Here is a 12,723-nt window from a genome sequence, read left to right as displayed (position 1 = left end):
CACATTCTGTCTCTCACAGTTGAAGTGTACCTCTGGTGCAAATTACTGACCTCTGTCATCATTTTAAGTGGGGGGACTTGCACAATCGGTGGCTGACTAAATACTTTTTTGCCCACTGTATATATATATATATATATATATTGATGTTTATGTTTTTTAATTATGCCTAGGTTGCTATTATAGTTCATTGTGATTCCCCGTGTGTCTTCAACCCCTGTGTTTAAGTCTCCCTTGTCCTTCATGTGTTTCATGCCTGCGTCTCATTATGTTTCCTGTTTTATTTTGAAGAGGTGTCAAATACTGAGCTTCAGTAAAGATTCAATTTGGAGTTATTTAAATTTCCTATCACCTTAAATCTTCACTCAAAGACAAGTATCTTTGACAGTGTATATATAGTATATATATATATTGTATAGTGTATATTATGTATAAGAGACAAATATTGTTATTTTAATATGTTGGCATTACTAAATTTGGCTCAATGCTTACATATATGTGTAAAAACAAAATGTACGAGCTGTGAAAACTGTTTCTGATAGAATGAAGAGTAGACTTATATATTAAATATTCCTTTATTGGGTGAGAAAATCATACCAAGTCATACAAAACAGATATAAGAGCCTTAAACAGGCTGACTTCTGCTAAATGGGTCAAACTGGGCAGAAAGTATACAAACACATAACATCCTTATAGAATATGATGTAACACTATAGATCAACTTACCTCAGAATATATAAAGCATATAAACAATTAGAGCAATATGATGCAACAAACACAGCAGTACTACTAATCCAAAATACTCAAAGCTTCATAGAACTGAAACAAACATGGCAGCATCACTGACTTTCAGCCTGTTCTGTTTGTGGATATTATCAATAAAATCATCACATTCTCAGTAAGGTCAGCTATTGAACTGTGTATATTATAAAGTAAAGATTTTAAAACCAAGTTGATGCTGAGAGTACTCACATCACTAATGTCACATAACTTTGCCGACATGTGGCCGACAGTAATGTTTTAATGTTCTTCATTATTAAACATTTGCACATAAATATGTGACATAATATTCAGTGCTTACTTTTAAAGGTTTACTCTTCAGCCGCTTCACTTCAGCCATCCGCCTTTTTATCCTCCTGAGGCAGCATTTGTAGGCCGATTACATCACAGCAACGCGACGAAGGCTGTCCAAATTCGTAGACTCCTTCAAATGCGGCCAACAAATGCATCTTTCATTTCACCAGATTTGAAGGATGGGTCAGGTATATCCTTCGTGGCTCACCATATCCCAGAACACGGCCCAGCCAATTCCAACAATAGCGACAGTTACTTTGTTTTAATATTAATCTTATTACTTTTTCTGGGTCACAAAATAAACTTTTAAGACATTTTCAGGCGAGAATGTAGCTGTGTAAACTTTAAATATCTGCTCGGTTTATCAAGACATCACATATTTGTAAAAGTGCTACGACATTTTCAGAGACGTCTGTTATCCAGCAGCTCAATAGCTAGCCGGGAGCTTGAGGGTCACTAGAGCTGCTGAGAACGGCAAACTCCCGGCACATCGTTTTCAAAGCCCCCATTACTCAGATTAAACATGATATATAAGTCACTTAGATAACTTAAAAATGTTATTGTTTGGCTTTTTTCAGTGTTTTATTTGTTCATGAGTTAATCGGTTTGGCTGAGATTACAGCTGAATAAACGTCGAATGGAAAACTGATTAAACAGAAGTGTGATCGAGAATTTACGCCAGTGTCCTGTTATATTTTAGATAGCAAGGAGCAGACAGCTGAGTTTATGAAACTCCACTGAGACAGGTGGTGATGCAAATCTGAAGGCAAGACTGTCCAATTTCACCACAGCCGCTCAATTCCAGCCTACCCAGCCTTCGGAGGACCCGGCCCACGTAGGCCACAAAGGCTTGGTCCTCAGGAGGATACAGCCTATGAATCTGGACACAGCTTCAATGTGCACGGGGTCGTTATAGCAACATGGCTAAGACTTGTTTGTATGCCACAAACACAACAATGGAGGACGTTGAGGTGGCTGCATACCTACTGCTCGGTCTATGACATCTTGTCAGACTCAGGAACCATGTTGCCAGGTTTCAGAAATTGTGCATATGATTGTTGTTAAGGAGTCACTCTCATGACTCAAAGAGTGACACCACTGACAGGCTAATTGGGGGCATGCAGTCTGCTGACATCACATTTTCAGGTTGATTCAGATTGCTTTGAACCCAGGCCGAGCAGGTACTAAAAAAGTACCTGGTACCAGGTTCTACTACCTAATGTAAAATCCTAAAAACCAAGTCGGGTCAAGCAGAGCCGAGTAGGTACTAGTAGAAGCGAGACAAATGTGATATGACTCAGTCTTTGAGTGCAGAAGTGTAAAGACTTAGAGAGTGCGTCCCATCCCAGAGTCCTACTGCAAGAAACTTATAAATAATTGGAAGATGCTGCCCACAGATTCTGTCCATTATGATATTATTCCCATGGAAATGACCCAACCTCTGCAAACGGTGCTATGTAAAAATCAGCTGCTAAACCTGTTAAAATGTGGGCTGGTTCTTCAAATAACAAGTGGCTCTGTACCAGCACTGTGTTGATGACAAAGAGTGAGTAGACTGGTAGGGAGTGTTTTTTTTTTTTTTAAATGAAACATTTCATAGGGGACCTAATTACTATGATAACTAAAGTAGTCCAGTCTTTTATCAGAATACCAAGAAATGTGATGCTGTTTTTCACCCAATCCTGTGTTTGCTAGAGGGATATCTCAAATATCTGTCAGTGCATAGATGGCCTTGGTACACCAAGCCAAAGAACAATTGATTTGCTACTGGTGTTTCAGATTGAGATCTGGGATTTCTGCCATCAGATGAAGTTTTAGCCTTACCTGCAAACCTTACAAAAGAAATCTGTGCCTGCACTTGCAGTGGCAGGAAGACAGAGTCTGGATGTTTTCTGTTAGTAGAACAAATGAAGAGTTTTGGTCTTTTTTCTGCAGTGAAAATGCACAATTGGAATTACATAACGGTCGCTAGTTGTCTTTAAAAAAAACAACAACTAGTACATTGCTTACATTTTCTTTTCTAGTCTTTTGATTTCAAACTTTCTTGCTACTTGTCTTGTGCACCGTTTCATCAAAGTTGGCCCACTTCTCCAAAAACTTCCCAGCGAGGAGAGATAATGATGGCAGAACTCTGGCTGCCTCTAGGCAATGGTGTGCAACCATATACACATACACACACTGGGTGCCAAAACCACACATGGCATATTTGCTCTTAACAACCCTTCAGGGAAAACACACACACACACGCATGATGAGGTAAACTGATGCAATCTAACTGAAAGTGTCGATTCAGCAGAAAAAAATGCACTGACAAGAAATAAAGTATCATCCACCGTTTCCATGTTTCCACAGCGTGTGTGAGATAGCAGATAGGAACTGGTGATAGTTTTCCGCTGCCATCACACTACTTCCATAAACATTTTTCGTCAGTCTTGCTGTCTGATTGCCATGGTAACCTCTACACCTGTCATGTGCAGACACACACACACCGACACGGTCACAGCCCCAAATTAGTTCAAGCCTTCCTGGTCGAAAAACAGCACATGTCGGTGATTTTCTCCTCCGGCAGCAGCTTTCGCTCTTTTTAGACTTTCACAAACATCCTGTTTTCTTCGTGTAATTATGACAATTTCCGAATTGTAAATGCACACCTAAATTTTGTCACTGCGAGGAAGAAACACACCCACAAAGCTAATTATAGCATGTGTGAGGACATCTTGTCCTCTGATCTCACCCCCTCTTAAAAATTATAAACAGCAGCTGTTGGTGATGAGCCTCCTGCATACTTATCTCCACTGCACGAGTCATTCAGGGAGTTTAATGTACTTCATGTTCTCAGAGAAACCTTAGATCTAAATGCAAAGGCAGAATAATTATTGCCTGTCATGGTTTACTTTAAACTGACTTTCCCTTTGTTTGATTCGATGAAATAAACCTGAAAATGTTTTCTTACATTTGAAACTATGAATGGAGAGAGAGGTGTGGCTGTGACACAGTGATGAATGAAGTCATAAGGGAGGCTGAATGAAGTACTCTTCCTGATTGAACCTTTGCTAAGCTACATTAAATATCTTAAGCCCACAGTTCCAAAAGAAGTAGATTAAATAATGACAGGCACAAAATCCTTCTTTTAAGTTTTACAGTAATGATAAGTATACAGGATTAGTTCGTGCTCTAGTTTAAGCTCATTCATGCGTACTCCCTCTGAGTATTTGCAATGTGACTTGAAAGCGGCGTATAGCAGGGGCTAAGCGGTTAGCATTTTAAAAGAGCAGTTGTTTCGCTGGGTAGATGCAGTAACGTGATCTCTGGTTTGGATTGCTGATGTTGTGCTTCATCAGGGGACATTGTTATGCAATTATTGTGCTGTTGAATTTAGCCATGTTAGCACTGTAATGCTGTTTTTTCTTTCTCTAAAATTACAATAATATTTTCTTAAAAAGAATATTTTTACAAATTTTAACATTTATTTTCATGCAATCTAATCTGATGCTTTATTTATTCAGAAATGTATTTATAAACCTGCACAGGTTTTTATGTTTTTTTCTTCAGTGTGAAGCACATTGAGTTTACATTTAATAAAAATTGCCATTGCAAAACAGACTCAACAATTAACAATTTATAGATAGAAATATGCTTTCAGTCTTTAATGAAACTGGAATGCATTTCATTAACCATGTGCAAAAATAGACACGTAACATTTGCATCTACTCTCCTCTCTTTCTCCATTCAAATTACTTTCTATTAAAAGCTTCATTCTATCTTTGTGTTTATTTTATGTTAAACTCTGACTTCATTATTTTTGACAAGTGCAGCATAGCTCAGTAAACAGCAGTTTATTTTTTCATGCAGCATTTAGCTGCACTGAATACTAACAAAAGAACTGTATACGTTAATCTGTTTTTACATATAGCCTACAACAGAATTCCCTGCTAGTCCGGTATTATATAAGTGCAGCTCTGTGTTTGGTGTTTGACTGTGAAAAAAAAAAAAGCAAAAAAGTTGTTCAACGCTAGGGATAAAATTCACAAAAATAATTGGAGAACAGAACAAAAGACATCACATAAAATAAATAGACAAAATAGTTATAATAATCTTTTTAATATCTCGCATGATGTTTACATGCCTTAATCTTACATTTTACATAATTTAAATCTCATCATACACTATAAACAGATCCCTAAACCCTCCTCTGTGCATCTATAAACCTTCTGCACTAGTACTTAACATTTGATACTTTATTCATACCTGATGACGCATAAGTCAGTATTTTTCTACTTGAATTGATTTAGTTGTCAGCTGTCTCTATTTTTGCCATTATTTTTCTCAGGTTATTATTAATATATGAATGAGGTGGCCTTTTTTATATGTTTACATGAGATTACAGTAGATTGTTACGTAACCCCTTGCACGTGCTCGCTACATTAAAGTGAAGCAGCCTGGTGATTCATTGCACACATGGATAACTAAATGGCAGAAAGTCAGAGCAGGGAATGAAGCGTTACGTAACATGAATCAAGCACACACATGTGTATGATCAAGTAAACTGGGCGAAAAACTCCATCATTCATTCACTGAAGATTTGGCATGTTCGTGTGTGTATGATTTGGTGTATTAGTGTGCGATCACGCGAGCACATCCAACTCTGACTGGCAGATTGCTTGCAGTGAAATGTCAGCTGCCCACACCATGCAACATGCTGTGCTGTGCTGTGTGCGTGTGTGTGTGTGAGTGCTTCATTCACAAGAGCACGCGATAGAGTGACAGGCAGACAGACAGATGGGAGGAGGGCTGCAGAGACAGTAGGGAGGGAAAAATCAATACATAATTTCAAAACAAGTTCACTTTTTCATCGTATTTAACTGATACTCTGATGCGGTATAGATTAATGCGTGACACGGATCTATTCCTCATTAAACTCAAAGAGCCAGTAATAATAAAAAAGGGTTGAAAATTTCTGCAAATCCTGCCCTGATCGACTGAATGAGCTCACAACAAATTTGCCTTTTTCTAGAACAGTACTGCAGTCACATGTATAAGCTTCTTTTTCATATTCGAGGCTGATAAAATACATTGACGTACTCTCATCAGCCACTCTAATATCTACACTTTCCTACCGCTACTGTCAGAGCTGCTTTAAATCTTCATGGCACAGATTCAACAAGGTGCTGGAAAACTTCCTCAGAGACTTTGATCCATGTTGACATAACAGCATCACAGTTGGTGCAGAATTTTTCATCTTGAAAACTGCAGCAGACCAGGCATCATTTTTACGGTCTGTTTTTTCCAGTTTTGGTGAGCCTGTGTGGAATGTAGTCTGTGGTGTTTCGTTTTATAGCCCATCTGCTTCAAGGCAGGATGTGTTCTGCATTCAGAGATGCTCTTCTGCATCCTTGGTTGTAAAAAGTGGGTGTTTCAGTTACTCAGTTACTGCTAAATTCTTATCAGATGTTTGGCCCCTCTCTCCTGCCATCAGCCCCCCCCCCAACACACACACTTTGGGAACCACTGCTCTAGAGGGAGGGAAAATCCCAGCAGATCCAGAAGTTTGAATTCTCAAACCAGCCCCTCCAACAACACCAACAACCATACCAAGTTCAAAGTCACTTAAATCACCTTTCTTCCCATTCTAAACTTCAGGAGGTTGTCTTGACCTAGCTAAATGTCACAGCAGTGTCACACCAATGTGACTGGTTGATAATGAGTAGCTGAAAAGGTATATATATAAAAGGATTATATACCTATAAAGGTATATAAAAGGAAAAAAATCATCAAGGCTCAGCTTATCTCAGTGATCACAAAATACACAGAGGATGCCACACCTGAGTTTCAGTTACCAATTAACGTTAGTATATTTAAACTAAAGGTGGGGAGGCCTGGCAACAAAGAAACACAAAGGTGTAAGGTGAAATTCCACACAATGCGCCGCAGGACCCACAACTTCCTTCCTGAGAATAATGAGCTCAGAAAACAAAAATAACCAATAAAGCTTTCAACCTGGAAGGAAAGGAAAAAAAATCTTTACAAGGAAGCAGGGAAACGAGAGTGCGGCAGAAATGAAGAAAAGGGTGGGTAGCAGTTACAGTCACTGTTATTAAGTGAGAGAAATACAATGTTAGCGAATGACTCCGATAACCACACAAGCAAATGGATCGATCTATGTGTTTCAATCTTCAGATGAATCCCATGATTGTGCCGAAAAGTTTGACCACATGGTACATAAAAGAAGATTAAAGCACAGCAGATGATTATTTAATCAGAGTTAATGATTTATTAACTTTACTATATAAGTTAGTAATAGATTAACTTCCTTAAATCCACACATTGGTAGATGGAATAGAAACAAAGTGAACAGAAAGTTAAACAGTGTGATGACAGATGCTGGTGACATTTTGTTCTTTTGTAATCTCACCATCATGTCCCTAATCCCAGATACACTCAAACTGCTTTAAAGTTGCTCTGAAAACTCATTGTACTGACTCTATTGTCTAGCTTCATATTTACACCTGTCATCTTGCCGTGTCATTACTCACATGGTGAGTGCGTACCTGTTCCCCAACAGGAATCTCTCGTCCTTTGGGAGTGTGGTACAGTGTCATGCTCCTCTCCGAATGCTAATTTGTGCACGAATATGTGCATGATTGATAGAATGATAAGTGGAATAACCAGAAGTGTGTGTATGTGTGTGTGTCTGGTTGTAGTGGGCTGTCCTTCCTCGGCCCTCCCCACCACAGTAAATCCAGCTCTCTGGCTCTAACATCATTAAGAGGCTAAGACCAGTCCCCGGGGGCCCAGAGAGAAATCCACGTTCCTCAGTGTGTGCATGCATTATGTGCATTCTGCTTTTTTGTTCTCTGTCCTAATTCAAATTCATGCCCATGCTGTTTCTTACGTGTGGCCTGTGAAATGATCCAGCAGAGCAGTAAGTGAAGTGGAAATCTGAAATTCAGTTGCAGCAGAAACTGAAATCTGAAATAATTTTACTTTGCATCCAAGTCCATATTGTTCCCTTGAGGCTCACGTTGTCAATCCATTTTAATTCCTCTGTGTATGCGTGTGTCCAAGAAATCCATCTGCTCTCCCCTTGTTAAGATCAGCCTCAGAGGGACCCTTGAGCACAAATCCTCCCCTTCTTGCGCTTATTTACCAGACGTAAATGAAGGGAGAAACATCAGCTTCAGTATGCGAGTCCATCTCATGTCTTACAGTCTGTATATTTTTTCGTTATTACATTTGTAAAAAAAAAAAAAAATCACAAAAAAACACTGAAAACAAGTTGATTTCTAAAACACCTCTGATGTATAGTGATTGTCCAGTTATAGCTTAGCAACACTAGATTTACTAAACCTGCGCAAATTTGCGTAACTTCCCTAAACCCAACACCTACTAGAATTACTGGCTTTTTTATTTTCTGGTGCAAGTCCTGAGGTGTTAATCACCCCTGCTGAGAGTTTCACAGATCGTCAGCTCGTTTCTCCTCCAGCTTTTGTTGTGCAAACCACCCATTATCTTTGAGGCCTGGCACATTTGCATTTGCTCACTCAGAGTTGCTCAGATCCAAGCCAAGCCAAACCTCTGTGTTACAACCTTCAGAAATTCCTGCCATATCGATACAAAAGACACACATTCACAATATATGGGTACACAAGTCTGTTTTATTTCAAAGTGTTTCAAACTTTACAGCGTTTGCAGACCCAGTGTTCATCATCCCTGCATTTGGCACAGGTGAATTTCTGACATGTTGCACAGGTAAACCTGCTGCGATTCCTGTTGCAGCTCTCTTGCACCTGGCACTGCGTTGTCTTTCCAGACACTGGCACAGCAGCTGCAGCAGCTTCAGCAACCTGTGCTAATATTTCCTTGTGCTGCATGAATCGGCAACGAAGTTCCTGAGCTAGAAGACTCAGAAACAATCTTCTTTTGCCTGTCCACCCTGTACATGCCTTGTACAAAATGTAGGCATTCCCTGCCGCCAGGTCCAGCATATTGTAGAAAACTGCTACTGGCCACCTGCGTGTTGCTGCTCTTATGGAATACATCCGCGCAAGTTGAGGAAGTTCACGCCGGACTTTATTCACCGTGCCCAGTAATGTTGTTCTGCGCTGCAGCAGTCTGTGCGACAGTGACAGTGAAGTAAAGAAATTGTCCGTTGTGACGTTTCTCCAATCATCCAAAAACGGCTCCATCAGTTTCATGACCACGTTCTCTGCCAGCCTCTCTCCCTTCTGACGACTCGGGTTCTTTCCCAAGTAAGGAGATGCACTGCAGACATATTTGGTGTCCAAGTCTGTGGCCATCCAGAACTTGATCCCAAATTTGTCTGGCTTTGTTGCGATATACTGTGTGAATGGACAACGAACCTTGGTAGGGAACAGCTGTTCATCTATGGTCATGTGTTCTCCTGGAGTGAAACTCTTAGCACAGTTCTCGTTGAAGCGTGTCCAGATGTCAGAGATCGCCGCAAATTTGTCTGTTTTCACCCGTTCTGCCCGCGTGTCCTTATCATCAAATCGAAGGTGTTGCATAATTGAAATGAATCTATCTCGGGGCATTGTCTCTTTGATTACTGGCACCAGAAATCTTTCTGACCAGCAATCCACAATGGCACCAACGGGACACATGATTGCTCTTACAAACAGGATTGAAATGAATGCCATCAGTTCATGAACTGACAAATTCCAGTCCGGCTCTGTTCTGTGGGCTTGATGTACCGTACACTCTCTGATGGTGTGCAGCATTCCCACGTCTAACAGGCAAAGGAAGCTTTGGAGCACACTTGTAATTTTACGCTGTCGGAAGATAAACAAATAGAGAATGGTAAATTTACATGAACCTCACTCTAAATGGGTTTATATAAATATCATATGTACTATGGCAGTGACAAACCTTAGCAGACTCTGTGGGTCCAGCTTGTGCAGTGAAGCACGAGCGATTTGCTCCTGCACTGGGTATTCCATTGTCCTCCTCTACCCACAAATTGCCGTCTTTTGCCGTGTGGCTCAGACAGGGCTTCCCAGTACCACGGGGCCTCTTCCGTGGAGGCATGTTGGGTTCTTGTTCCGTCTCCTTTTCAGATTCTTCTGAGGAGGTATCAGTGGCCTGCTGGACAAATGAAACCTCTCCTCCATCAGAATCTGCTTCGTCCATTTCCTGAAGCAAGGCCCAAGCCTGTTGCGCGGAGAGGTTCTTCCTGCGGGGCAGTGATACGGAGGCCATCCTGATGTGTGTTCTCAGAAATGCGTAGAAGAAATGATTCTCCCTCCTGGCCGGTCTGCTTTTATGCACAGCACTGTGCTGTAGTCAAGCAATGCCACTCCTACACATACACAAATCTCTCCTGGTTGGGGGAGGGTGTTTTGCACAACAAAAGCAGGAGAACAATAGAGCTGAAGGCCTGTGAAAATCTCAGCGGGGTGCTAGCACTAGAATTACTGAGCCTTTTTTCCTGCTGTAAGTCTGTACTACTACATTTACTAACCCTGCGCAAATTTGCGTAAATTCCCTGAACCTAACACCTCCTAGCACCCTGCTTAGAGGCCTTCAGCTCCATTGTAGGGTTGTAACACAGATTTTTCTCTTGCCTTGGATCTGAGCTACTCTGAGAGAGCAAATGCAAATGTTCCAGGCCTCAAAGATAATGGGTGGTTTGCACAACAAAAACAGGAGGAGAATCAAGCTGATGACCTGTGAAACTCTCAGCAGGGATGATTAACACCTCGGGACTTCCACCAGAAAATAAAAAAGTCAGTAATTCTAGGAGGTCTTACCGGTAGGTTCAGGGGATTTACGCAAATTTATGCAGGTTTAATAAATCTAGTAGTAGGGACTTGCACCAGGAATAAAAAGGCTCAGTAATTCTAGGGTTAGCAAGCCTAACTAGGTACAGCAAACCCGTAACTCTTCAGATTTTCCACATGTGCAGTTTTTGTGAATGGGGGACAAGTTTGATCCTCAACATTTCATGTGGTTGAAGGATTCTTGGTTTGGTTTTTCTTTCCAGAACTAAACGTATGTGCAAAAAGTATATATACATCCCTGTAATGTGTGCAAGTGTGAGCACCGCTATAAAAGCAGAAGTTTAACACAATTCCAAGGTGAAAATACATCATCTGTGATCTTAGAAAAGCAATTGCTTCTGCCTATCTTGGAAGGGTTTGGCTATAAGGCCAAATTTGAAGACTATCAATCTACAGCGAGAAAGACTGTTTACAAGTGCAAAACTTGGTGGCCATGATCAGACTGTGCAATTCTTAGAGAAACTGCAAAAGATGCAAGAGCTACATCTGAGACTCAGTTAGCATGTTAAAGCGCTTAACAGTATAATTAGAAAAAGACTGAATAAATATGGGTTGTTTGGAAGAATTGGAGAAAGCCTCCTTGCTCTAAGAAAGAAATGGCAGCAAAGCTTAAATTTGCAAAGCTGCATCTGAGCAAACCACAAGACTTTGGAAACAATGTCCTTTGAACAGATGAGACTAAAGTGGAAATGTTTGGCCATAATGCACAGCACCATGTATGGCGAAACCCAAATATAACATACCAACACAGTGGAGGACGAATGATGATTAGGCCTTGTTTAAAGCCAGGGGACCTTAGCACCTTGAGTCACCACGAGCTCCTCTGTATACCAAAGTATTCTAGAGTCAAATGTGAGCCTAACAGCTAAGGCACAGCAGCAAATCTATAGCAGAATGACTGAAAAAGAAAATAATCAAGGTGTTGTAATGAACCAATCAAAATCCAGACCTCAGCCTTAGTGAAATGCTGTGGTGTTCAACCTTAAGAGAGCTGTGCATAAAAAATTATTGCAAACCTCAATGAATTCCTCTGCAATGATATGAGCGACTGATAAAGACATACAGAAAACAGTGAATTCACATTACTGCTGCTAAAAGTGGCTCTACAAGCTACTAAATCATGGAATGGACTAAACAGTGAACATGGGGGTCCCATGGAAACCTTCTTTTTCCCATAACTGTAGCTACAGAAGCAGTATGCCTTATCTTTTACATCTAAAGTTCACAGTGAGTAAAAACCTGAACTGTGAACACTTCTGGGGCAAACCGACCTCAGAGGTAATTGTCATCTTACTTGCTAAAATTGCTGTACTGTCAGGTCAGGATATTCCTCAAGTTTACTGTGCTGAAGCTGAGCTGTAAGAACAGAAACTTCTGGTCAGCAAATGCCAGCTCAAACTTGGATTTAACCACTCTGTGTTCAGATACCTGGAGTTTGCACACTGTTTCAGTCTCTTATTTAAAGCTTTTTGATGCAGCTCACCACGCCAACACTGCACACCTCGTGCTGTCTTCACAAAGTCAGAATTTTTATTTTGTTTCCCTTTATCTCACTCGCACAACCATGCTAGAGTTACGGACAGTACACCTCAACTATTATGCATGAGACCTTGTTGCTAGGCAACACTGGCCTATGTCAGAATGTCTTTACATGCAAGATCAGACTGTGCTTTTTTTTTTTAAGTAGTATTTTTGCAAAAGTTTTGCAGACCAGTTCGATTGGTGGTTTATCAGAACAGGCATGTGAAGGTGGAGATGAGGATATCTGTGTGTGTGTGTGTGTGTGTGTGTGTGTGTGTGTGTGTGTGTGTGTGTGTGTGTGTGTGTGTGTGTGTGTGTGTGTGTGTGTGTGTGT

At 40.6% G+C, this 12,723-nt stretch overlaps 2 protein-coding genes across 2 annotated transcripts in view; one reads left to right on the top strand and one right to left on the bottom strand.

The window, feature by feature from the left end:
- The window catches only part of LOC102215134 (sodium/potassium-transporting ATPase subunit alpha-1-like), a 61,072-nt gene that overhangs the window by 11,392 nt on the left and 36,957 nt on the right, over positions 1-12,723 (top strand). The window lies entirely within an intron of this gene.
- Positions 8,721-10,340, bottom strand: LOC102214848 (piggyBac transposable element-derived protein 3-like). Its single transcript, XM_005749451.1, has 2 exons — positions 9,958-10,340; positions 8,721-9,860 (listed from the first exon to the last, which is right to left on the bottom strand). Exons 1-2 carry the CDS (start codon positions 10,285-10,287, stop codon positions 8,742-8,744), a joined length of 1,449 nt encoding a protein of 482 aa, XP_005749508.1. The 5' UTR covers positions 10,288-10,340; the 3' UTR covers positions 8,721-8,741.

This window comes from Pundamilia nyererei, unplaced genomic scaffold (genome assembly GCF_000239375.1).
Source record: "Pundamilia nyererei isolate P.nyererei 1_Seehausen unplaced genomic scaffold, PunNye1.0 scaffold00245, whole genome shotgun sequence".
Classification (NCBI taxonomy): Eukaryota; Metazoa; Chordata; class Actinopteri; order Cichliformes; family Cichlidae; genus Pundamilia; species Pundamilia nyererei.
Note: the sequence above shows the minus strand (reverse complement) of the source record. Positions and strands in the feature narration are given on the sequence as shown.

Excerpts from the sequence above, each read along its gene's own strand:
- LOC102214848 (XM_005749451.1), bottom strand. The coding sequence starts at position 10,287 with ATGGCCTCCGTATCACTGCCCCGCAGGAAGAACCTCTCCGCGCAACAG. Across the intron at positions 9,861-9,957 it reads GACCCACAGAGTCTGCTAAG|CGTAAAATTACAAGTGTGCT; the intron begins GTTTGTCACTGC and ends ATCTTCCGACAG.